This window comes from Chiloscyllium plagiosum, unplaced genomic scaffold (assembly GCF_037043375.1).
Source record: "Chiloscyllium plagiosum isolate Xiang-an unplaced genomic scaffold, Cpla_swu_hap1 HiC_scaffold_2, whole genome shotgun sequence".
Classification (NCBI taxonomy): Eukaryota; Metazoa; Chordata; class Chondrichthyes; order Orectolobiformes; family Hemiscylliidae; genus Chiloscyllium; species Chiloscyllium plagiosum.
The window spans coordinates 139,621,261-139,648,967 of NW_028270140.1; the positions used below are offsets into that span (position 1 = coordinate 139,621,261).

The 27,707-nt window shown below is 43.3% G+C and overlaps 1 protein-coding gene and 1 long non-coding RNA gene across 3 annotated transcripts in view; one reads left to right on the forward strand and one right to left on the reverse strand.

Annotated features, from left to right (window-relative positions):
- Positions 1-27,707, forward strand: part of glra3 (glycine receptor, alpha 3) — a 223,113-nt gene that overhangs the window by 95,284 nt on the left and 100,122 nt on the right. For both annotated transcript variants that reach the window (XM_043704625.2, XM_043704642.2), the window contains exon 3: positions 11,554-11,621. In XM_043704625.2, coding sequence (XP_043560560.2) covers positions 11,554-11,621 — 68 coding nt within the window. The remainder of the gene's footprint in view (positions 1-11,553; positions 11,622-27,707) is intronic.
- LOC148152002 (uncharacterized) overlaps positions 1-27,707 on the reverse strand; it is a 333,843-nt gene that overhangs the window by 5,518 nt on the left and 300,618 nt on the right. The gene's annotated exons all lie outside the window — the stretch shown is intronic.

Genomic DNA, 27,707 nt, shown 5'->3' on the forward strand with positions numbered 1-27,707 from the left:
CTTACTAAACAATCCTGACTATGCTGAGAATTACATGATCAACCAATTTAAGATTATCTATCAATCATACCTATGTGGCTCACTTATGTTTGCGAGAGACCAAACATATTCATACTCAGGACCTTGTAATTTGCAAAGAGACAGGACATGTCCACCATTGTTTCAGCTCAACAAAGATCAGAAGCCCACATTTAGTGAGGGTTGCTTGTTGTTGCAGAAGTGTCAGAAATGAAATTAGTTGTGGTGAAACATACTGTGATACCCTGTATTGCCACAGGCCTATGCACAAATTGCCATGAATAAAATTTTGCCAACTTTTTTCCAAAGGCCATGGGCTGAATTTTCAATGTTTTGGGCATCACTGCAGCAGCTGGCACTTATTGTCTGACCCGACTGGTCTAGACTCCTCACTCAGCCAGATCCAGTTCACAGCCTTACGTAAAATACATGAATACCTTTTTCTCGATGCCAGTTTTAAGTTTCATACCAAACATGGCATTTCCAATAGTGCAGCGCTCCTTCAATACTGCATAGAAGTATCAGAATGAGGTCTTCAATGGGGTGATGGTGGAGTAGTGATAACTGCAACTGGACTAGTAATCTTGAAGCCTGGGCAAATGTTGTGGTGATATGAGTTCACAAGTTAGCTTGTGGAACTCAGTTCATGAAACAAATCTAGAATTAAAAGCTACTTTCAAAATGTTGATTATGATTTGATGTGAAAGTCCCATCTTGTTCAGTAGAGTCGTAGAGATGTACAGCAGGGAAACAGACCCTTCGGTCCAACCCGTCCATGCCAACCAGATATCCCAACCCAATCTAGTCCCACCTGCCAGCACCCAGCCCATATACCTCCAAACCCTTCCTATTCATATACCCATCCAGATGCCTCTTAAATGTTGAAATTGTACCAGCCTCCACCATTTTCTCTGGCAGCTCATTCCATAATGTACCCATCCTCTGTGTGAAACAAATTGCCCCTTAGGTCTCTTTTCTATCTTTCCCCTCTCACCCTAAACCCTCTAGTTCTGGACTCCTCCACCCCAGGGAAAAGATTTTGTCTATTTATCCTATCCATGCCCCTCATGATTTTATAAACCTCTATAAGGTCACCCCTCAGCCTCTGACGCTCCAGGGCATACAGCCCTAGCCTATTCAACCTCTCCCTATAGCTCAAATCCTCCAACCCAAATCTGCCATCCTTATCTGCTCTGGTCTACAAATAGTTCAAGACACAGTGTAGTGTGGTTGATTCTTAAAAGGCCTCTTCAATGGCTGAGCAAGCCATTCCATTCAAGGCTAATTGGCTATGGATAGTAAAAACTGACCTGATCAGTGATGCCCACATTCAATAAATAATGTCCCTGAATGGGTCTTCAAACCACAAAATTTTGTTTCTTTTTTTTAAACTGAATTTTAATTTCTAAATCAGCTGGACATAAACTTATGCAGTGTTAACTGCTAACCCTGGAGCAAAATGTATTTTTTCCAGTCAATTTGTAATGCCTAAATATCTTTCATTGTGGGCGGCACGGTGGCACAGTGGTTAGCGCTGCTGCCTCACAGCGCCAGAGACCCGGGTTCAATTCCTGACTCAGGTGACTGACTGTGTGGAGTTTGCACATTCTCCCCGTGTCTGCGTGGGTTTCCTCCGGGTGCTCCGGTTTCCTCCCACAGTCACAAAGATGTGCGGGTCAGGTGAATTGGCCATGCTAAATTGCCCGTAGTGTTAGGTTAAAAGGGGTAAATGTAGGGGTATGGGTGGGTTACGCTTCGGCGGGTCGGTGTGGACTTGTTGGGCCGAAGGGCCTGTTTCCACACTGTAAGTAATCTAATCTAATCTAATTAACATGCTTACATCGAGTTGCTTGTTAGGATTCACAGAGAGAGTTATAGATTCATAGATTTATAGAGCGCAGAAAAGGCCCTTCAGCCCATCGAGTCTGCACCTACATAACTACCACTAAAACAACACTAATCCTAATTTCCTGCAGTTGTCCAATAACCTTGAATGTTGTGATATTTGAAGTGCTCAGACAAATACTTTTTAAAGATTGTGAGATTTCCTGACTCCATGACCTTCCTAGGGAGTGCTTTCCTGATTCCCACCACCAACAGAGTGCAAAAGGCTTTTTACCAAATCCCCTCTGAATCTCCTGCCCCCTTACCCTAAACCATGCCCCTTCATGATTGCCCCTTCAACCAAGGGGAACAGCTGCTCTCTATTCACCCTGTCCATACCCCTCATAACCTTATACACCTCATCATGTTCCCCCTCAGGTCTCTCTGCTCTAAAGAAAACAATCCAAGCCGATGTAGTCTCTCTTTATAGCTCAATTTCTCCATTCTAGGTATCATCCTGGTGAACCTCCTGTGTACCCCATGCAGTGCTTTCACATCCTTGCTGTAGTGTGGTGACCAGAACTACTCACAGTACTGCAGCTGTGGCCTAACCAACACTGTGTACAACTCCAACATTGCCTTCTTGTTCTTATACTCTATGCCATAACTGATGAAAGCAAATGTCCCATTTGTTGCCTTAATTATACAATTCATGTGTTCTTTTGACTTCAGGGATCTGTGAATAATTACCTCAAGATCCCTCTGTTTCTCTGAGATAGCTGGTGAATTCACATTCATTAAATGCTTCCTTCTTTCATCTTTCAAAGTGCATCACCTCTCACTCATCAGGGTTAAGTACTATCTGCCACTGTTCTGCCATCTGACCAACCCATCTGTATCCCCCTGTAACCTACAACCATTTTCTTCACTATTACCCACTCCACCAATCTTGGTGTCATCTACAAACTTGCTTAAGAGTCCCCCCATATTATCATCTAAAATATTTATGTATATAACAAACAATAATGGTGCCAATACTGATCCTTGTGGTACGCAAACTAGACACCAGCCTTCAGTCACTCAAACAACTTTTTACCTCTACACTTTTGTTCTATTACTCAGCCAGTTTCTGATCCATTTTACCAGGTTTCCCTGAATTCCCTGTGTTTTATCCCTCTCAATCAGTATTCTATATGGGTCCTTGTCAAAGCCTTTGTTAAATCCATATTAACTACATCAACTTCCCTCATCCAGACACTTGATTGCATTTCCAAAAGATTCTAACTAATTTGTTGAACTTGACCTCCCTCTGACAAAGCCATGCTGTCTATCCATAATTAACCCATGCCTTTCCAAATGAATATTAATTCACTCCTTCAGAATTTTCCCTAGTAGTTTCCCTACCGTTGATGTGAGAGTCTGGTCTGTAATTTCCTGATTCTTCTCGAACAACCTTCTTAAAAAGTTGAACCACCTAAGCCGTCCTCTGGCACTTCCCCATGGCCAAAGAGGAATTCAACATTCCTGTCAGATGCCCTGCAATTTCCTGCCTCACCTCCCACAGCATTCTGAGATGCAGTTCATCCGGGTCAGGGGATTTGTCAGTTTTCAAGCCTGACAGAGCCCTCCAATACCTGTCCACTTCCCATGTCAAACTGTGTAAGTTCCTCACTGTCCCTTTTTCTGAATTCCATACCTCTGTTCTCCTTTTTCAGAGTGAAGTCCGAAGAAGAGTATTCATTTAACACCCTTTCAATAAACTGTGGCTTCGCACATGGGTTGCCCCTTGATCCAATTGGTTAGAGACAAAAAAAATGGAATCCAAGTAAACAGGCAGGAGTCTGGAAGAACACAGCAAGCCAGGCAGCATCAGGATGTGGAGAAGTTGACGTTTTGTATGTAGCTCTTCTTCAGGACTGGGGTTGGGTGGAGGGGGAGCAGCAAATGGTGGTGAAGTGGGGATAGGTGATGACAGGCATAGGGTATGACCTGGTTGGTGGCTGGAAGGAGTGCAAGAGAGAGGGAGGGGCTGGAAAGGCAGTTGAGAAAGGAATGGAGGTTATTTGAAATGGAGAACTTAATGTCGAGTCCTCTGGGCTGTACGCTGCCCAGGCAGAAGGTGAGGTATTGTTCCTCCAATTTGTGGTTTAGTTCATTGTGGCAATGGAGATGGCCAAGGGTGGTCATTGTCAGAAAGGGAGTGGAAGGGAAATTAAAATGAGCGGTGACTGGGAGGTCAGGTCGGCCCTTGCAGGCCAGGCTGAGATGCTCAGTGAACCGTTCCCTAAGTTTACATTCAGTCTCTCCGATGTAGAGAGGACCACGTCGGGAGCACCTGATGCAGTAAACTAGGTTGGAAGAGAGGCAGGTGAACCTCTGTCTCACCTGGAAGGACTGTTTGGGGCCCTGAATGGACGTGAAGGCGTGGTGTACCAACAGGTTTTGCATCTTTTCTGTTTGGAGAGGAAGGTATCTGGGGGTTCGAGGGTTGGGGGGTGGTGTTTGGTGGGGAGAGTGGCACAAACCAAGGACTGTCAAAGGGAATGGTTCTTACGGAAGGCAGAGAGGGGTGGGAAGGGGAAGATGTTCTTGGTGGTGGGGTCTAGTTGGAGTTGGCAGAAGTGTTTAAGGATGATACGTTAGATGCGGAGACTGGTGGGGTGTTAGGTGAGGACAAGGGGTCTCTGACTTTATTGCGTTGGGAGGATGGTTTAGAGCAGTGGAATGGGGAATGGAGGTGGTGTGGTGGAGGGCTGTCTGGATGACAGAGGAAGGAAAAGCACGTTGCTCAAAATAGGTGGACATCTGGGATGCTTGGGAGTGGAATGTCTCCTCATCCGAGCAGATGCGGCGGTGGCGGAGGTAGTGGGAAAATGGGATGGAGTTCTTGCAGGATACTGGGTGGGAGGAGGTGTAGTCCAGGTAGTTATGGGAGTCTGTGGGTTTGTAGTAAACATCCGTCTGGAGACTGTCACCAGTGATTATGTGGTCTTCTCGGAGAGACCAAACGTAAACTTAGAGAATGAGTCACTGAGCATCTCAGCCAGGCTCGCAGGGGCCGACCTGACCTCCCGTCACTGCCCATTCTAATTTCCCTTCCCACTCCCTTTCCAACATAACCATCTTGACCTCCCATTGCCACAATGAACCAAACCACAAATTTTATGAACAACACCTCATCTTCTGCCTGGGCAGCCTACAGCCCAGAGGACTCAACATTGAGTTCTCCAATTTCAAATAACCTCCTTTCTCATCCCCTGACTCCCTTCCCAGTCCCTCCCCCGCCCTTCCACTCTTTCCAGCTATCAACCAGATTCATTCTTCCCATTGACCAACTAGGTCATATCCTTCACCTGTCTTCACCTATCCCCACTTCACCACCCTGCCCCCGCCACCCTCTTAAGATGCAGCTCCCCCCACACCTACCCCCAGTCCTGAAGAAGAGTTACACCCAAAACGTTGACTTCACCTCCTGATACTGCCTGGCTTGCTGTGTTCTTCCAGCCTGTTACCTTGGTCCAATTGGGCCTTACGTTTTCCCGATTAACCTCTTCCTTTAATGTATTTATAAAATATGTTAGGATTCTCTCTAATCCTGTTCACAAGTCCTTTTTCATCTCCACTTTTTGCTCTTCTAATAGCTTTCTTAAGTTCCCCCCACACTTCCTATATTCCTCTAAGACCATGCTGAATTGATCCCTTTCGGCCTCCTAACAGCTTTTCTCTTCTCTGTCATCTGTTCCTGAATTGTCCTAGACATCCAGGATTCTCTGAACTTACTAATGCTACACTTCCCTCTAAAGGGTGCAAGTTGTACCTGTACTCTCCCCAGCTCCTTTTCGAATGCCTCCTCCCCCCCACCCCCCTCCCATTGCTCTGCTGTAGGCTTACTTACAAAGAGCTGTTCGTAATCTACTGTGGCTAGATTGTAATCAAATCTGCCTTCCCCAAATCAAAACCGTCTTTTGCAGGCCATCTCTTTACTTGTCCAGAAGAAATTTGAACCATACTGTATTGTGGTCACTTTAGCTAAAATGTTCCCCAATGTCACATCAAACACTTGTGTGGCTTTTTTCCCCAGAACCAGATGCAGTACTGTGCTGTCCCTTGTTGGACCTCCTATATATTGGTACAAAAACACTTCCTCAGAGACATTTCAAGAAATCAGCCCCCCTCCAAACCCTTAACACAATGACTATACCAATTTATGTGGGGAAAGTTGATATCCCCTAGTATAATTACTCGATTATTCATTTTACACACCGTCTGAGACATATATTTCTGAATTAATTGCAGTTTCCGTATAAAGGGTTCTGAATTATCTTCGAGGAGAAAGTGAGGTCTGCAGATGCTGGAGATCAGAGCTGAAAATGTGTTGCTGGAAAAGCGCAGCAGGTCAGGCAGCATCCAGGGAACAGGAGAATCGACGTTTCGGGCATAAGCCCTTCTTCAGTTTCCTGAAGAAGGGCTTACGCCCGAAACGTCGATTCTCCTGTTCCCTGGATGCTGCCTGACCTGCTGCACTTTTCCAGCAACACATTTTCAGCACTGAATTATCTTCACCTTTTATTTGGCATTTCTCAATGATCATAGAGGCTTGCTCAGGTTTGATCAGAGTGCAGTTAACATTTGAAGGAAATGCTAGTGTAGGTTTTCGGATGAAAAGATTAAGTTCAAGAATGCATTTTCTCACACTATGGCAGAGGCAAGCTCAACTGGACAAAGTTAAAAATCACACACCACCAGGTTATACTCCAACAGGTTTATTTGGAAGTACGAGTTTTCAGAGCACAGCTCCTTCATCAGATAACTACTGGACCTATTTTGAAGAAGGGGAGGGGAATTTTCCCCTATGTCCTCATCAATATTGGTCCCTGAGTCAGCATCACAAAATAAATTATCGCTTTGCTATTTGTGATCCCTTGTGCGCAAACTGCCTGCCTCATTTTGCATCTCATAATTGTTCCACCAGTTACCTGACAAAGGAGCAGTGCTCTGAAAGCTCGTACTTCCAAATAAACTTGTTGGACTATAACCTGGTGGTGTGTGATTTTTAACTTTATCCACCCCGGTCCAACACTGGCACCTTCACATCAAAGCTCGACTGGGGCATGCAAGAGCAAATTCTGTAAAGATAAAGTGTGCACTGCTACAGAGAAAAGGCAAGTGAATCACTCTAGGTGCAGTATTCATTGACAGAATCAGCACAGTGCACTAGAATATTCTGTGAAAGTAAGAAATCAGTCAGTAACTATTTATGGACTAATTTCTGGGAATACTGGAGAAACTCAGCGAGTCTGCATAGCACCTCTTGATCTCTGGATAGTAACAGAGCTAATGTTTCAAATCTCATATGACTTTTTTTCAGAGCTCAGAGTTCTGGGCAGCACAGTGGCACAGTGGTTAGCACTGCTGCCTCACAGCACTAGAGACCTAGGTTCAATTCCCACCTCAGGCAACTGTCTGTGTGGAGTTTGCACATTCTCCCTGTGTCTGTGTGGGTTTCCTCCCACAGTCCAAAAATGTGCAGGTTAGGTGAATTGGCCATGCTAAATTGCCCGTAGTGTGAGGTGAAGGGGTAAATGTAGGGGAATGGGTTGCTCTTCGGAGGGTCGGTGTGGACTTGTTGGGCCGAAGGGCCTGTTTCCACATTGTAAATAATCTAATCTATATTAGTGCCAGTTGCTTGACCTGCTATTGACGCTGAAAGATTTGCATGTAGAGTTCATGAGATAGCTGGCCAAAAAGCCCAAAGGCTAATTTCCCTGAAGGTTGTGGAGTTCTAGGCCAACCATTATCTCTTTGAGAAATTCCTCACAGTAAGCCAAGTTGTCAAGTTTACCTGACTGTCAGGCTGCTTGGGAAATCCTGAGGCTCATGGCCACAACTTCAGGAATGGATAGGTTTTGGTTTTAAAGATACAGTTAGGAGGTTCATAGGTTGGGGATATCAGGGATTAAGGAAGAATTGAAGATCTTGTGATGACATTGGGATTGTTGATCTTATGGAGAAGATTGATTGTAATTAGGGAATTGGTCATGGGGTGATTCGGGCAGGCAGAATCAAAGACTCAAGAGTTATTGTTTGCAGAGTCTTCAGGAAGATTAAGCGATCACGCGATTTGTGAATCAGGAAAGAAATAGCAGATCGGGAGAGAATTGCAGATCACAGTGAAGGTTGAGAGTTGGACTTAAAATCAAACGGGAATGGGTGATCGCTGAGGTTTAGTAAGGAGGTGTGAAATCTGGGAAAAACAGTCAATATGTGTTCAGAAATATAAATCTGATAAAAATAGAAGCATGCAGCATCTTTACATGCAATAGCCTCCTCAGAGCAGAATTATCATCACATCTGATTGTGCAGCCATCAGAAAAATGTGAATATGCATCAGGGAAGGTTGGGTTCCTGCTTCAGGTCTGTAATATTTTCAAGAAGATTCTGAAGGAGATTGACAAAGTAGACAGAGAAAAGATGTTTCCCCTTGTGGGCCAATCTAGAATGAGAGGTCATAGTTTTGGGATGGGTGGCGACAGATTTGAAATGGGCATGAGGGGGAATGACATCTCTGAAAAGGTTGTGAACCTGTGGAACTCACTGCTCCAGAGTCCAGTAGGCAATGAATAAATTTATATTGAGTAGGGGAGGTGATGGCCTAGTGGTATTATTGCTGCATTGTTAACCCACAGACCCTGATACTGTTTAAGGAATCTGGGTTCAAATCCTACCACACCAGATGACAGAGTTCAAATTAAAATTCACTAATAGCAAAAGGAAAATCTGGAATTAAGAGTCTAATGGTGACCATGAATCCAATGTTGATTGTCAGGGAAAGCCCACCTGGTTCATTAATGTCCTTTTGGGGAAGGAAACTGTCATCCTTACCTGGTCTGGTCTTCATGTGACTCCAGACCCACAGTAATGTGGTTGGCTCTTAACTGCCCCCTGGGAAATGAGGAATTGGCAATAAATGCTGGCCTAGTAGCAAGCCTTCATCCTGTGAATGAATTTTAAAACAAGGTAGGAAAATTGAGATGACCATATTAAGTGGAAAAGCAGGATCATGGGGCTGAACTGCCCACTCGCACTCCTTGTTTCTTATGGTTCCCATCTGAGACAAACGTAATTAATTCAGGGAGTGGTCAGATAAAAGTCCCCATCTTGAGTCTATCATGAGAAACATGAATGGAAATCTCTTTCTTCTTGCTCCCATTGAGATAACCTTTCCAAACGTCACCAAACAAGATTTTGCTCCAGGTTAGTATAGATGGTCAAATTTTAGTCTTGACATTTTCCGCTGATGTTGAGTCACAATATTGAGGGACACACATTGTTCTGGGGCTATTCTTAGCATCGCACTGAAAATTTGCTGGAAGTCAATTTTGGATTTGATTGTGCAAATGTGTTTATAATTGTTCCATGGAATTCACTTGTAGGTCACCTAGAATGCAAACAAAGTAACGTGTAACAAGCCAGTTTCAGAATCCAATATTATCTTGCAGCTGATGGCAGTCCAATGTCCCATTTACCTAAAATGACTTAAAAGTTCATTAAATTGATGCAAAGCACAGAAGGTATTTCATGGCTAGATCATGACAGTGCCTCAGAAACCGCCATGAAATTGATCTTCCAAGGAATGTTTGGTTTGAGCAATCTTATAAACTGTGCTCATAGATGTTAGCTTTGGTGTTGTGGTAGTAATCCTGCCTCAGAGATTCGAATCCCACTGCAGACGCTTGAGCAGAGAATTAAGATGCTCAGCTGAGTGGTACTGCACTATCGGTGGTGTCAGCTTCTGAATGAGGAAATTAAGCAGAGACCTAATCTTGCCAACCAGGTGAATGTAAAAAAATGATCCTGTCATGATTTGAGGAAAAAGAGTAGAATGCTTTCAGTATTCTTTGTCAATACTTAAGCACCAGCTAGAATCACCAAAACAAATGAGTGTGCCGTTGAGCTCACTGCACACTTGGCATCATGCTTGCAGTATTTTTCTGGTTTATAGCACTGAGTGCAGAATGCAGAGCTATTCAATTGACTCTGAGGTATGGGATGTCCTGGGGTTGTGAGAATTTACATGTGTTGTATCCCCTACAAGGCCCAGGAATGGACCAGAAATTAATCACCATGTGTGGTTTGTTGATTATGAGATTCCTTGATAACAGGAAATGGCATGGAGCTCATCACCTAAGCCCTTTATAAAGCAGAGCCAGGGAGCTCTCTTGTGGTGCAATGGAAGTGTCCCTGCCTCTGTACCAGGAGGTTCAAGCCCCACCTTCTTCAGAGGTGTGCAATAACATCTCTGAACAGAGTTAAAAGTCACACAATACCAGGTTATAGTCCAACAGTTTAATTGGAAGCACTAGCTGGTGTTGTGTGATTTTAACTTTGTACACCCCAGTCTAACACCAGCATCTCCAAATCATTTCTGAGCAGGTTGATTATAATAGTAGGTTAAATTTTTAAAGAACTGATGCAGGTGGTTTGTATTTCTCCACTGAGGAGCCTGCCATACAAGCCTTTGCTTGTAAATGTTCAATTGGCTGCACAGATATTTCCATTCGTGGTGGTTACTGGTTAAAAAAAAGAAAAACATCATGGTGATTTTGGTGGTAGGAAGACCACTCAGTTCTGCATGATAACTCTTCTGGGTAGAGAGAAAAAAAGATAAGGCAGACTGAGGAATGGGTCCGCAGTACTGTTTGTCCCAAGCTGGGACTAGATTATGTACACCACAAGTGGTGGCTTTACATGTTCTTTAATTCTGGATTGCAGTGTAGACAGTACGTAATAAACAGCAAGCTCTGCACCTAATGAAGTCATTCGTCTTCATGTTGCACTTTCTGCCTCTGGGTTATAAGGTTCAAGACCCACATCAGAACACTGCAAGCTCCCTGTATTGCCTGAGGTGGTGTCCTTCAGACAAGATCTAAAGCTGAAGTATTGTCTGCTTGTTTAAGTGAATGTGGAAAGTTGCAATGCAGAGACAGTCAAATCAGTGCTCTGGAAGAGTGAGACCAAGTGCATTGGAGCAGTTTTGCATCTAAAGTCATATTGTACTTAGTGACTGCCCTCAGAATATTGAATGTCATTTAGACCAAATGAAAATTCAGTTAATGGCATTTGGAAATGTCCAGACTATCTCCTTAGTTGAAAAAACAACTATGAGCGTACAAAAATAATTGATCAGAAAATATCCATCAGCATAACCCACCCATCATGCCTAACACTCCATGGTTAAATATCCTTCTCTTCTGTTCCTTGCAAAGAAACCTGGGCCCAAAAGGGCAGAAAATGCCCTGGGGAAATTGCTTGTGTTTCTGTCAATCAAAACCAGTTCAGTAACCACTTGTTATCTGAATATCGACTTACCTTGTATGTGCTACATTCTTTGCCCAGTCTCCTTTCAGAACAGAAAGAGGCTCAGTCCTTGTATGTGGTCTCATTACCACTTATAAACTGGGTTATTCTTAACAACCGCCACTGAGGAGCCTGCCATACACATCTCTTCCAGCTGAAAAAAAACAGTGGCTGGAAGGTAGAGGACTGAGTAAGTGAATCAAAGGCAAAGGGAAAAGAAGCTGTGAGCAAGGTCTCAGGGGCTCTCTCGATGTCAAGAATGAAACTGATTCAGATAGACAATTTGTTTCTGATTTTGCTTCGCCTTTTGGAAGCAATGTTTGAGCTTTACTCTTTCGCTTATTATTTTTGCAGGCCCTCCTGTTAATGTCAGCTGCAACATATTTATTAACAGCTTTGGCTCAATTGCAGAGACAACCATGGTGAGTAATTTTTTTTGTGCATGAAGCTGCTTTATAACAGTAATTGTATACGTGTGTGTGTGTATTGATGTGTGTGTGTAAAAACCCTCTTCTCAATTAATATCATCTTCGTGGGACATCTACCTTTAAAGTCTTCTTACATATTGCATTTATTTGAGTATTGGTCAACCTCAAACTCTTTCAACTCAATACCCACTTGCCACTGGTGCAAACCTGCTCATTCGAAGGGAATTGTTCATTTCCTTGTGTTTGCAGACATCAACATGTGTAATCAAGGTTACCACCTCTGCAGCAACCCTAACCTTAAAGCAATTTCTTTTCCCAGAAGCTTCTGAATCTTTGGAATTCTTTATAGCACAGTGGCCTGTTGAGGCTGGGTCAATAAGCGTTTTCGAGGCTGAGTTAGAAAGCGTTTTAATCAGTGAGGAAATCAAGGGTTATGGAGGAAAGTGGAGTAGAGGATTATCAGATCAACCATTATCTCACTAAATGCTGGAGCAAACATGATGGGCTGAATGGCCTGCTTATGTTCTATGGTCTTATGGATCATCAGATACACAGCCCACTCAATCTTAAAGCCAGTGAGGTTGCATTGAAATTGATCATCAGTTTGAGAATTCAAGGTACTGGAGAGGCGTGTTCAGGATTGTGTGAAGCTCATTGCACATTAGGTGGATATATCAGAACAAATGTGCAAACAGAGGAAAGTCTGGCTTGTGGGACCAGTTAGAAAATTAAATTGAAAATTGCATCAATTCAAATTGCCAGAACGGACAGAGCTTCTATTGGAATCTCCACACTAAAAGAAGCAAAAATGACAGGCATTACAAATTTCAAAGCTTGCCCTGAATGGTTAACGATGTTTATGAAAAGAACCAATTCTGTACTGTGACAGTAGCATAAGATTTCACAGTGTATCCCAGCAGATACTGGTGATTTGCTTACTGAAATTCTGCAACTTATAACCTGACAGCAACAAGAGTATAGATGCAGCTTGGCCTGTACTGGGAGGGTGAGTGGGACTCCCACAAATTTGGATATGCCAGTTCATTGTAAACAGTTGTGTGTAAGTACATTGTGGAGGCTTGGGATGGAGATTTTCATCCAACCTGTAGGAAATGTGGGATATCCTATTCACGTGATGGCACAAACAATGGTTGCTTGCAAAATGACATATTCAATGATTACATTAAGAAGGTTTTGTTGGTACAAATGATGATGCATTTTAGGAAGCAGGTTGGGAGTACCGTATTGTCTGGTTATGCATGGTCTGATCTTCAAACTGTCTCCTTATTGAATGGGATGCCACAGATTCTGATCATCTATTATTTCAGTGAATAACTACTCGAGCTCTGACCATTACTTCATCCATTGGGATGGACGCAATATTAATCTACAATGAACAACCATAGTAAGATTACAGATAGTGAACTGGGTTTTCAAGTGGGCAGCCATCAAAATTGGAAGGAACAGATGCTGATTCCTTATCACCAATCCCACTCTAAGCCATTTTTGACAAGGGCCATTCAGGGTCAGATCGATTGCCCAACAGGACACTGTTTCAGGATATTGTTGTTTAACATAGATCCTTGTTAAGGCCCCATTCTTTCCTCACCTGAGCGTTTCAGTTGACAGTCGACTGCTTCACCTCAGCCTGAGTAATATTCAGGGCTTAGGGCCTGAAGCAGAAATTGTGGGGGAGGGCGAATGGGTCATACCAGGGCCTCCACACCCTTCCCCCCCCCCACCCCAACAACCTTAGCCTATAATGGTCACTGAGCCACAGGTCTGGCTACTGGCAGTGCCTGCTCAAGATCAATGGCAGTCAGCTGTGGCCATTCTGAATGACACAGGACTGACCTCTTCAGAAAAGGCCTCCTGTCACTCAGTTAAGGAGCTAAAGCTCCCATCTCAGCCAATGGAGCTGTTGCTGCAGAATCACAGATGTCTTACTGTGCGGAGAGAGGCCATTCAGACCATTGTCTCTTCAAACAAGCAGCATTACCTAATGGCAGCTTTGTCCCAATCACGGTCACATCATTTTTATCTGAACAATCATTCAATGCCCACTTGAATGTGCTGGATTTGGAGACACCTCCAGTTGGCCCTCCGTCTTCAGAACCCTTTCATTAGATAGCAAGCCAAACGATTGGCCTAGCCCTTCAAAAATCTGCATTGCCTTTTCTGGAACATGCCATGCCAAGTCAGGAGCTAGAATTGAAAATTCAAGTCAATTGAAACCTGAATTGCTCAATAGCAAGCTGTTTGGCTGACTAATCAACCGGACCTTATTTGAAGAACTTCCATGCTGACAGCATGCAACAGACCTAAGGAAGGAACTATATCTCTAATACAACTAGATACTTGATTTTATGCTAATTCTGGGATATGGATTTCATTGGCGGTGCCAACATGTATTGTTCCTGCCAGATTATCTTTGCCTTTGTGAACTGCTGCATTCAATTTGGTTTAAGTAATCCCAAAATGCTGTTACAGAGGGAGGCCCAAGAAATTGACCCAGTGACAATACCTCATGATGTGATGGTCTGGTATTGAAGGTCTCCGTATTTCATCTTGTTAGTCTGTTAACTCAGATGGTTAACAAAGCAGAGTAACAAAAACAGTGTGGGTTCAATTCCTGCAATACCTGAGGTTACCCTGATGGGCTCTTCTCAACCTCTTCCCTTTCCTGAGGCATAGTGACCAGCAGGTTAAACCACCATTAGTGAGACAGAAACCCTATGCTCCGGTAAAACTATGGTGACTTTACCTTTCACAGTTCAGTTCAGTGAATCAACTATGTTTCTGCTGCACCAGGTAAGTAGGAACCCAGGCTGTACATGTAAGTCTGAAATATCATATAGAACACAGAACAATACAGCGCAAAACAGGCCCTTCAGCCCTCGATGTTGCGCCAACCTGTGAACTAAGCTAAGCCCATTCCCCTACACTATCCCATAGTCATCCATATGCTTATCCAAGGGATGTTTAAATGCCCCCTAATGTGGCCTAGTTAACTACATTGGTAGGCAGGGCATTCTATCCCTTACCACTCTGAGTAAAGAACCTTCCTCTGACATCTCTCTTAAATTTATCACCCCTCAATTTGCAGCTACGCCCCCCACCCTGTACAAGCCGACATCATCATCCTAGAAAAAAGGCTCTCACTGTCACCCTATCTAATCCTCTGATCATTTTGTATGTCTCTGTTAAATCTCCTGTTAGCCTTCTTCTCTGTCCAATGAGAAGAGACCCAAGTCCCTCAGTCTTCCCTCATAAGATCTTTACTTCAGACCAGGCAACATCCTGGTAAATCTCCTCTGCACCTTTTCCAATGCTTCCACATCCTTCCTGTAATGGAGCAACTAGAAATGAAAACAATATTCCAAGTGCGGCCGCATGAGCATTTTGTATAATTGCAGCATATTACGGCTCCGGAAATCAATCCCTTTAATAATAAAACCTAATACACCGCATGCCTTCTTAACAGCGCTCACAACCTGGGTGGCAACTTTCAGGGATCAGCGTACATGGACACCAATTTCCCTCTGCACATCCACACAAACGTGATAGAAAGTGTCTAATTGCAATGGCATTTATTCTGGAGTTTGAATCTTGAACCAGTGGCATGTGAACTTTGGTCTGAGAATGAAGGAGTTTACTGGTTAACTTGTCTCGCTTTCTGGAGCTAGTTTCCTTTAACAAATGAAGAATATGAGCTTCTGGAGAATAATGGGAAATTGTTAATGAGGCCGTTATCCCATCACCATATCGCTCTTTACTTGCTTATGTTCAGTACATGGTCTCTGATCAGCCAGCTCAGAGCCAGTCCTTAGTCCGAGGAGTTCTACTGAATCACCTTATTTTTATTTTATTAAACTGTGCACAGTTTACAAAACAATTAACATTAACAGCTGTGTACAGAGAAACAGCAATTTACAAAGGAGGGGAGCGGCAAAGCCAGGCCCCAAACCCCACCATTCAACCAGTTTTCAGGGAAATGAGGACAAACCTCAAACCACACTTTTAGTCATCATAAAAGAAGCAGTAGCAAATACATATAAGACAGTCCAATTAGAAAAAAAAAACAGTGCATAGAATACAGATTGCTCCCACCAACCCAGCAACCCACCCGTCCCTCCCACCTTCCAGCCACTCTTAGGCAGTACCCCCACACCCTTCTAGTTCTTGGTCCACCCCATGCCCCTTCCATCCACCTTTAAGACAGCCTGTTCTGTTTCCCCAACCCTCTCCCAACCAGGACTATAGCATTCAGGACGGCCTACCCACCTTCCGGCTTATCACCTGTTTATATCAGCCAGAGCTCCCTGATTGGCTAAGGTTAACAGCCCCAATCAAGGATCGCATAGTCATTGAGATCCGCCTAGACCTGGTTCATTTATATTGGGAGAGTTTTTAGAAACAAACAGTGCCAGGCATTCAGTTTTCAATTAGAAGGATTGTTTTCTCTTTTGCTTTGAGGAGACTACCATAGCTGAGGAAAAAAACATTTTATTTCAGTTTGTAGAAATCCTGATGGTATTAATAAACTTCAAGACATCTGTCTTAGAAATAACCCAGCCTCTGTGACATATAGAAAATCACATGACTTGACATATATCAGGCAGATATTGGGATCCAATTCTCTTTACCCATTCGGTCAGTGACATTGTGCTGGAATGGCCATAAGTTAAGCCTGAACCTAGAAACCCTGAATTCCATATTAACCTAACAGTTTCCAGGAACATTTTAAGAGGTTTAAGGAATACCAACAGGATTCATTTGCATGGCCCATCATGCCTGGTCCCAGGCCAACACTCTTCAAAGAAGGTGGTGCTGTATTGTATTTTGAAGCTACTAATGGAATGTGCCAGGTTCCCAGCTTGATATATTTGGGAACATATTTCCGATCAAAGGATCTTAAGGGTGGCACTGGAGGGCAACATTTATTAGATATGGAAATGCGTTGCTGGAAAAGCGCAGCAGGTCAGGCAGCATCTAGGGAACAGGAGAATCGACGTTTCGGGCATTAGCCCTTCTTCAGGAATCTTGAAGAAGGGCTAATGCCCGAAACGTCGATTCTCCTGTTCCCTAGATGCTGCCTGACCTGCTGCGCTTTTCCAGCAACACATTTCCATCTCTGATCTCCAGCATCTGCAGACCTCACTTTCTCCAGCAACATTTATTATTCAATCATTACTTGCCCTAAGAGCATGGCAAGCTACTTCTGGCCTCAGAGGTGAGGGGATACAGTGGCAATGTCACTAGCCAAGCATTCAGAGCACCCATGCCAATGGTTTTGCAGACATGGGTTCAAATCTTAGCATGGCAGTGGTAAAGTTTACATTTAATTTTTTTTAAAAGTTGGGTCTAAAGTGAAGCTAGCTTAATGGCACCCATGTAATAATCAGCAATTGTTGTAAAAAACAATCTAGTTCACTCATGTCCACTGGAGAAAGGAGTCTGCCTTCCTCAAATAAAGGCAAAATACCGCAGATGCTGAAAATCTGAAACAAACACAGAGATTGCCAAAGAAAGTCAACGACTCTGGCTCAATGTGACTCCAATGTGGTTGGCTCTTAACAGGGCATTTAGCAATGGGCAATAAATGGTGGCATGGTCAAGCAAACCCTCATTCCATCCTGACAGGTTCCCTTGTGTGGAGGACATTGGAATTATTAGAGTTTTCACAGAGGTTCACACAGACACAGCGCATTTTTAAAAAATATTCAGAACATTTTGAAGAAGGATCACCAGGCCGGAAACGTTAACTCTAATTTCTCTCCATAGATGCTGCCCAGACCTGCTGAGATTTTCCAGCAATTTCTGGTTTTTATTTTTGTTTCTGATTTCCAGCATCCACTGGTCTTTCAGTTTTTTTGCTTCGCCCCATCGTACCCGCATTGCCTCTTCAAATGAGCATCATTATCTACTTCCTGACTTTTCCCAAATCCTTGCACCTCATTTCTATCAAAATAATCATCCAGTCTCCTCTTGAATGTCTCAACTGAGCCCGCCTCCACCATTCTTTCAGACAATGCATTCCTGAGTATTGTAGGAGAAAGATTTTCCTCACTTCACCCTTGCTTCATTTGCCCATCACTTTAAATGTGGAAGGGTCAGTGGACTCAAAATGTTAACTCTGTTTCATCTCCACAGATGCTGTCAGAGCTGCTGGGCTTTTCTAGTAATTTCTGCTTCTGTTTTTGATTTCCAGCACCCGCAGTTCTTTGGGTTTTTTTTCACTTTAAATCTTTTGTGTGTGGGAATACTTTCTCCCTGTCCACCCTATCCAGTCTGCACATGATTTTAGAAATCTCCACTGAATTTCCTCATGACCTTCTTCTCCCTAAGGGCAACAGTCCCAGCTTTTTCAATTTATCCTCATTAATGAGGTTTCTCATGCTTGGAACATGCCCGAAACCTTATACATCACTTCTGCATTCTCTCCAATACATTCACATCTTTCCTAACATGTCATAGAGTCAAAGAGTCATAGAGATGTACAGCATGGAAACAGACCCTTCGGTCCAACCCATCCGTGTCGACCAGATATTCCAACCCAATCTAGTCCCACCTGCCAGCACCCGCTCCATATCCCTCCAAACCCTTCCTATTCATATACCCATCCAAATGCCTCTTAGATATTGCAGTTGTACCAGCCTCCACCACTTCCTGTGGCAGCTCATTCCAAACACGTACCACCCTCTGCATGAAGAAGTTGCCCCTTAAGTCTCTTCCATATCTTGCCCCTGTCACCCTAAACCTATACCCTCTAGTTCTGGACTCCCCGACCACAGGGAAAAGACTTTGCCTATTTACCCTATCCATGCCCCTCATAGTTTTGTAAACCTCAATAAGGTCACCCCTCAGCCTCCGACGCTCCAGGGAAAACAGCCCCAGCCTGTTCAGCCTCTCCCTATAGCTCAAATCGTCCAACCCTGGCAACATTCTTGTAAATCTTTTCTGAACCTTTTCAAGTTTCACAACATCTTTCCGATATGAAGGAGATTAGAATTACACGCAATATTCCAACAGTAGCCTAATCAATGTCCAGTACAGCCGTAACATGACCTCCCAACTCCTGTACTCAATACTCTGACCAAGAAAGGAAAGCATACCAAACGCCTTCTTCACTATCCTATCTCCCTGCCACTCCACTTTCAAGGAGCTATGAACCTGCACTCCAAGGTCTCTTTGTTCAGTAACACTCCCTAGGACCTTACCATTAGGTGTATAAGTCCTGCTAAGATTTGCTTTCCCAAAATGCAGCACCTCGCATTTATCTGAATTAAACTCCATCTGCCAGTTCTCTGCCCATTGGCCCATCTGGTCAAGATCCAGTTGTAATCTGAGGTAACCCTCTTCACTGTCCACTACACCTCCAATTTGCATCCACAACTGTACACAGCACTCCCCTTGAAGTCTAACAAGTGTCTTATACAAGTGCAACACCACCTCAAAGAACAAAGAACAAAGAAAATTTACAGCCCAGGAACAGGCCCTTCAGCCCTCCAAGCTGAGCCGATCCAATAGTACTGTCTAAACCTGTCGGTCAATTCCTAAGCATCTGTATCCCTCTGCTCCCCATCTACTCATGCATTTGCCCAGATGCATCTTAAATGAATCTACCGTGCCTGCCTCGACCACCTCTGCTGGCAACGCGTTCCAGACGCCCACCCCCCTCTGTGTAAAGTACTTGCTTCGCATATCCCCCTTAAACCTTTCACCTCTTACCTTGAAAGCATGACCACTCGTCATTGAATCCTTCACCCTGGGATAAAGCTTGTCTCTCTCCACCCTGTCTATAGCCTTCATGATTTTGTAAACCTCAGTCAGGTCCCCCCTCAATCTCCTTTTTTCTAATGAAAACACACCTAACCTACTCAACCTCTCTTCATAGCTAGCACCTTCCATACCAGGCAACATCCTCATAAACCTTCTCTGCACTCTCTCCAAAGTGTCCACATCCTTTTAGTAATGTGGCGACCAGAACTGTACACAATATTCTAAATGCGGCCGAACCAATGTATTGTACAATTTTAACATTGTTCCTTGCTCTTGGACTTAATACCTCTCATAAAAAAAATAGAGGCTATTTTATATGTATTCCCTACAGTATGGAAACAGGCCGTTTGGCCCCACAAGTCCACATCAACCCTCCAAAGAGTAACCCATCGCCCTACATTTTCCCCTGACTGATGCACGTAACACTTTGGCATAGCCAATTCACCTGGCCTGCACGTCTTTGGTTTGTGGGAGGAAGCCCACACAGACACAGGGAGAATATGCAAACTCACACAGACAGTTGCCTGAGACAGAATTGAACCCAGGTCCCTAGTATTGTGAGGCAGCAGTGCTAACCACTGAGCCATTGTGCCACCTCAATCTCTATGCTTCACTTTTATGCTTCACTTACTGCTCTCTCCACCTGTCCTGCCACATTCAATAGTCTATACACATGCATTCACTCAAGTCTCTGTTCCTGCACCCCCTTTAGAATTGTACAGCTTATTAAATATTTTCTTTCAATGTTCTTCCTATTGATATGCATCATCTCACAGTTCCCTGCATTGACATTATGAATGAATTAAAATAATCAAGGGCCATCTACCCATTCACTCCATCAACTTGCCAATGTCCTTCTGAAGTTCTACATTATCCTCCTTACAATTTATAATTTTTCCAAGGTTCATATCATTGGCAAAATATAAAACCGTCCCCTGCATACCAAGATCCAGATTATTAATATATATCAGGAAAAGCAATATCCCAATTCCCCTCGATAGTGACAAAACTCTGACAAAACTGTATGTATTCCAATTAGATCATTCTCATTCTTCTAAACTCATGAAGAATGCAGGCTTGGTGTCAATCTCATCTCATTCCAGCAGTCAGTCTGGTGAGTAATGCATCCCATCAAAGGATAATATATTTTATTAGTGGAATGTCTGTGACATTGAACACAAAATCAACTGAATCGTCTAAGTACAGGTGATTATGTATTGCTGGAGAAGTATGGTGATTTAATGCTTTTGGGAAATCAAAATGAGATGCTCAGGTAGACCAGTAATATGCCATAGTGATAAGGTCAAAGGTAGGGTCATTTGCCATGAGTAACTCACCTCCCAACTGGGCAGTCCACAAACCTAAAGTCAGGAGTCTGATGGAATTCAATTTAAAAAAAAATCTTCTGGAGAAACTCAGCAGGTCTGGCAGCTACTCTTCTTTAAAGAGACATATTGGACCCAAAATGTTGATTTTGTGTATCTCTCCACCTCTCTTCACAGATGCTGCCATAATTGCAGAGTTTCTCCAGCATTCTCTATTTGTAGTTGTCCAACACTTAGAGTGTGTTCCATTTATGCTAGTGTGAGGGAATATCTTGCAGTTGCTTGAATGGATGGAGCTTCACTGTCACCATCCAAGTAGTCCATGTGATTGGCACCCCATCCACAATTTTAAACAATCACTCCCTCCTGTGCCAGCACACTGCAGTAGTGTATACCATCCATATGATGGTAACATCTGCATTCCACAGCAACTCACCAAGTTTTCTTGTCAGCATTTATCAACTCTGTATCCTTCAATGTTCCAGAAGGGCATTGGTGGCAAGTAGATGGCAACACAATCCCATCCCAGTTAAGCACCAACTTGGACTTGTCTTTCGTTCACATTGAGCTGAGGGCACAGTGATTGTACTTTCATGAAATAGGGTTGACACGGTGGCTCAGTGGTTAGCATTGCTGCCCCACGGTGCCACGGATCTGGGCTCAATTCCATCCTTGGGCGACTGTCTATGTGGAGTTTGCACACTCTCCCCGTGTCTGTGTGGATTTACTCTGGGTGCTCCAGTTTCCTCCAACAGTCCATAGATTTGCAGGTTATGTGGATTGGCCTTGCCAAATTGCCCCTAGTGTCCAAGGAGGTGCAGACCAGCAATATTAGCCATGGGAAATGCAAGGTTATAAGCATAGGGTTGGAGGAGTGCGATGCTATCAAAGGATTGATGTGGGCTTGATGGGCTGAATGGCCTGCTTCCACACTGTAGGGATTCTATGAAATAATCTGTAGTGATTCAAGATAGAGGTTCACTTCCTCCACCTAAGGGTAACTAGGGTCAGGCAATAAACACTAGTCCTACAATTGATGCCCATATCCTAAAAGTGAATTCAAGAAAAGAGATTCTGTGGACAGCGTGGCAATAGCGTTGTGTCCACTGTTGTTGTAACTTGCTGCAGTGCTTGGCAGGAGTCATGCTTCTGACTGCCGGCAATCCCCAAGCAAGTCCACTGTCCTGTGTGAAATATCACTGTCCACTGACCTGTGTGAAACATCACTTTTAGTCGGAGCTAAGAAACCCATGAGCACTGCCCGAAGGCTGGCTGTATTGTGACCTTGCAGGAGGTCAAAGTCAACTAAGAAAACATCTTTAAGACTTGAACCCTTAGCCTCAATAGCAGCAGAAGAATTTATGCAATATTAGTGCCATAGCTAGCATTATATGGGACTATATATGGTACGTCACAGGACTTGCTTTACTTAGGCTATAGTACAGACAGTTGTTCATCCATATCTGCTGGTCTTGTTAATTAATTCTTCCACACAACTGCATTAGAGCATTATAATGAGTGACTTTAACTGTTCATATATCAACTGGGACAGTGGTAGTGTAAGCGACATTGAGAGGCAAATGTTCTTAGATTAGATTCCCGGCAGTGTGGTAACAGGACTTTTTGGCCCAACCAGTCCACACCGACTCTCCAAAGAGTAACCCACCCAGACCCATTCCCCCTAACTAATGTACCTAACACTGCGGGCAATTAAGCATGGCCAATTCACCTAACCTGCACATCTTTAGACTGTGGGAGTAAACCGGAGCACCCAGAGGGAACCCATGCAGACATGGGAAGAATGTACAAATCCCATGCAGAGAGTCACCCAAGGCTGGAATTGAACCCAGGTCCCTGGTGCTGTGAGGCAGCAGTGCTAACCATTGGGTTCTGGATTAGTGGTGCTGGAAGAGCACAGCAGTTCAGGCAGCATCCAAGGACTTCCATTGACCCACTGTGCTGCCCCTAGTGTCCAGGAGAATTTTTTACAGCAATATGTCTCTTGACCATAGGAAAGGAGGTGCTGCTAGACCTGGTTCTTGGGAATACAGTGTGCCATATAGATCAATGGGCAGTGAGATGATATTTAGGAGACATTATATCATGATGTTTAGCATAATGATAGAAAATTACATCAGTCAATCCAAAGTAACAGTAATCAACTGGGGAAAGCAGACCTAAATGGGGCAAGAAAAGAGCTGGGCCAGATAGACTGGTCTAAACAAAGTTAGCCACAAGAAGCAGTAGCTGAACAATGGGTTACCTTCAATGAGGAAATAGTTGAGGCGCAGTCAAGGCATATGCTCTTAAAAGGAAAGATAGAATAATGGTTGGAATGAGGTCAGGCAGGTAGACCCCAGAGGATATGAGTTCCCTGACTGGAGATGTTAACTTGGTCCAATCAGGGAGCCCTGGCTGACAGGTATAAACAGGTGTGTCAGAGGTTCTGCTCACTCTGAGAGCTGGCTCTGAGCTAGCTGGTCAGTGTCATGTACAATGCACATGTAAATAAAGGCCGACTTGGTGACAGGACATTGGCCTTCATGGAGTTATTTCAGACAGGACATAAACTCCAGAGCTCCCTGGAAGACAAAGTAGATAGTAACAAAATGTAATCAAAGAAGAAAAACATGTGTTCATGGCAGGTGTTAGGTAGTGAATATAAGTGAGAACAAAGCTGAATACCAAAGAATCTGGAGGGAGCTGAAGAAACAAACATGAGAAACAAAGAGGAATTATGAAAGATATCTGGCAGCTGACTTAAAGGGGAATTACAAAGTCTTCTATGAGGTTTTACTATTTATCAATTGTAACAGGATGATAAGAGGAGGAGTAGGGCTGATTAGGGACCAAAAAAGCAGATTTATATTTAGAGTAAAGCAGCAGGTTGTGGAATTAAAATAATCCTTTGCATCTGTCTTTACCCGTGAAGCAGATGCTGTCTCAGCCATGGTGACAAGAGGGAAAAAACTCAGTCAAGAAAAAGCTTTAAAATTGCCAAGGAGGAGGTATTGGAGAAGCTGTTGGTACTTAATGTTGGTGAGTCAATAAGTGAGAGAGGAAATTACAGAAATACTGGAATTACCTTTCAATCTTCCATGAATTTCTTGGATGATGCCAGAGAACTGGATAGTTATAAACATTACATTTTTGTTCAAAAAGAAGGTTGTAGTGATTGGCCCAACGATTACAGAATGGTCAGTTTGACTTCAGTGGCAGGGTAACTTCTGGAAGCAGTTATTCAGATTTGGGAAGGTCAGTATGGGAAAATAATACCTAACTAGCCTGCTGGAAAGTTTTACAGAGGTAACAGAACGTGTTGATGAGGGTAATGCTGTTGAATGGCATGACTTACAAAAGACATTCGATACAGTGTCACACACAAGCGTGTCAGGAAATTTGTAGGTCATGGAGTGGAAGGGACAATTGCAACATGGATACAAAATTGGCTGAGGGATAGAAAACAGAGAATAACAGTTATTGAGTATTTTGCAGGCTGCAAGATGGTTTACAGTGGAATTCCCCAAGGATCAATGTGGGAACCCTTGCTTTTCCAGATGTATTTTGATACCTTAGACCTTGGTGTGTGGTTTAAAGCTTTGGAATATTGTCTGAAATGCAGCCCCTGCAAGTGTAAGAGAGGCAGGTTCATTTGAGATATTTTAGAGGGCACTGGAAGGTTATTTAAATAGTACTAAAGTGAAGAGTTACAGAGAAAAAGCAGGTGGTTGGCAGCAAGTTAAAATATTCAGGGAACCAGTGTAGACCTGATGGGCCAAATGGCCTCCTTCTGCATGTGATTCTGCTCACTTTTGATGACAATCCTCTGATAGCAATCTACCTTTTGTGAAGTGACTGAAATTACAGAAATGGTTGGTGTGCTGAGCTTCTCACAGGCTCGTTGGCCTTTTCCACCATTGCCACTTCCACTCCCTGTTTGTGCACCATGGCTCATCTGCAATACCTCTTCATTTTCACTATCTACATTTCTGGGATGTAATTGTGCTAGAAAATTGGCCGTATTGCTGATAGAAACGCAGAGTAAACTATATTAATTAATGAGAAGAATCAAAGGAACATAAGGGATCATTAAAACCTTCTGGCTGACTCCTCTATCATCGACTTTAATGCCAATTTTTGCACTTACCCGATATCCCTTGACACATTCAATATCTAGAAATCTATTGGTCTCTGAAATGAATAAGCCCAATTCACTAGTGTTTGAATGAAGAAATTCCTTTTCTGTGATTTATTGTGACCCTTTAAAGATTTTCTAAGTTTCAATGAAGTTGCCTCCCATTGTTCTCAACACAAAGTTGATACAGGGCCAGTCTCCTCAATCTCCCCTGCATTTCTTGGCTAGAAAGTATAACCTCCATTTGTTAAGGAGAATTAAATTAACAACTAGCCATGCATACGCAAAGATGCTCTCTGTAGGAAAGGTCTTTCATATGGAAACAAACTCAGAAAGCCAATTGTTCAGACAATGCTTCAAATAACCATCTTCAGTCTTTTCTTCCATTATGTGATGCTGTCTGTGTTCTTACTGAAATTTAATGTCATTGAAGTGCAGTGTTACCTGCTATGAATATCGCAGATTAGCCCTGAGCTTTGGAGAAGCTGCTGACTTCTCCGTTCCCAGTGATGTTCATTTGGACAATGATTTCAGATGTGGCTTCCCTAAAGAAAAGCTCAGCAGCTCCACCTTATTAGATGCCACATTTCTCTGACAACAGAATAATATTACAATGTCACACAGCAGCACAACTTCTGAGGACCACCTCTGCTGTAATTTCATAATTTGGAGAGTAAGAAGCCTCAATGCTGTGCATACGTTTTACCAGAAGAACACTGCATCTGCAAATTGACCTTGCGTCATAATGGTCTCATTTATGATTTAAGTTGCTTCTATTATGCAGATAGCCAGATACTACTTTAGAATTCCTAGAGTATGGAAACAGGCCCTTTGGCCCAACAAATCCACACCGACTCTCCAAAGAGTAACCCACCAGACCCATTCCCCTACCCTATATTTGCCCCAACCAATGCACCTAACCTACACATCCCTACGGGCAATTTAGCATGGACAAATCAGCTGACCTGCACATCTTTGGATTGTGGGAGGAAATTGGAGCATCTGGAAGAAACCCACACAGACACAGGGAGAATGTGCAAACTCCACACAGACAGTCAACCGAGGCTGGAATCGAACCTGGGTCCCTGGCGCTGTGAGGCAGCAGTGCTGATCACTGAGCTACCATGCCTTATTTATACATAATAAGATGTAACACTTACCAGAAATTATTTCCTTCCATGTTACAATGGGGCAGGCATATCTTTTGCAAAACTGTACTAATAATTTACCTTTGTAAATTTCTTAAGGAACATTATTGAATTAATAATCTTCCTTTCCTGTAACTTTGGCGACAATATTAACCCATGCAGTGATTTGCATCTGTATACAATGCACAGAGGTCTTCAGAAGGGCAAAAGTCGGGGTGTTACTTTTACAGTGGGTGATGATGTAAAACAGGCCATACCAATTCTGTCACCAAATATACTTAGAGTCATACGGCATGGAAATAGACCCTTCAGTCCAAATCATCCATGCTGACCAAGTCTTCCAAGCTAAGCTTGTCCCTCTTGCCTGCAGTTTTCCCATATCCCTCTAAACATTTCCTATTTTTGTACCTATCCAAATGTCTTTTAAATGTAGTAAGTGTACTGCATCTACCTCTTCCTCTGACAGTTCATTCCACACACAAACCACCCTTTGTGTGGAAACATTGCCCCTCAGATCCCTTTTAAATCTTTCTCATCTACCTTAAAAATATGTTCCCTAGTTTTGAACTCATGCACCTAGGGAAAATACCTTTGCTATTTACCTCATCTATGCCCCTCATGATTTTATAAAACTCTATAAGGTCCTCAACCTTCTATGCTCCAGTAAAAAAAGTCCCAGCTTATCTTTATAACTCAAAACCTCCAGTCCCGGCAACATCTGGTAAATCTTTTCTGAACCGTTTCCTATAACCGGATCACCAGAATTGTACATAGCACTCCATAGCTCACCAGCAGCCTGTACAATCTCAACATGACGTTCCAACTCCTATACTCAAAGGAATGAACAACGAAGATAAGCGTGCCAAACGCCTTCTTAACCACCCTGTCTACCCGTGATGCAACTTTCAAAGAACTATGGACCTGAACCGCTAGGTCTCTCTCTTCAATAACACTAGCCAGGGTCCTACCATTAACAATTAAAGTCCTTGTTTATTTTACTAAAATGCAATACCTCACATTTATCCAATTTAAACTCCATCTACCACTCCTCAGCGCATTCACTGAATTGATCAAGATCCCTTTGTAATCTTAGATTATCTTCTTCACTGTCCACTATATCACCAATTTTGGTGACATCTACAAACTTCATAATCCTTCTCCTAAATTCTCATCCAAATGACTTAGCCACCTTGCACATCATATTCCACCTCTCTCCCAACACACAAGTTTAAACTGCAAACAACTGAAGCTTTACAAAGCCATAGTTCTTCATGAAGGGAAGACTGACACTGCGGATAGGCATCAAAACCTAAATAAATGCTGAGCTCTCTACCACAGTGAGATGGTTAGCCAGCTGAAAGCACTGACAGAATGACCATGGACAAGCTTGCTTCTCCAGACAATTAGGGATGAGCAACAAATGCTGGTGCAGCAGGCAACACCCATATCCCGTGAATGGATTAAAAAGGCAATGCAACACTCTTATTTCCACTGAATATATCAGATACTTGGTATGGAATTGTCTCAGCAGTGGGTGTGGTGGGTTTGGAGGCAGAGGGGAAAATAATAGACATCGCCCTGCCACAATCCAGTCTCTTGCCAAGATCTCCAGGGGCAGCCCTCTAGTCGAAAAGTTACCTTTTCTGAATGTTATTAAAAGGGTCACTTTTTGCTTTATATGAACATAAGC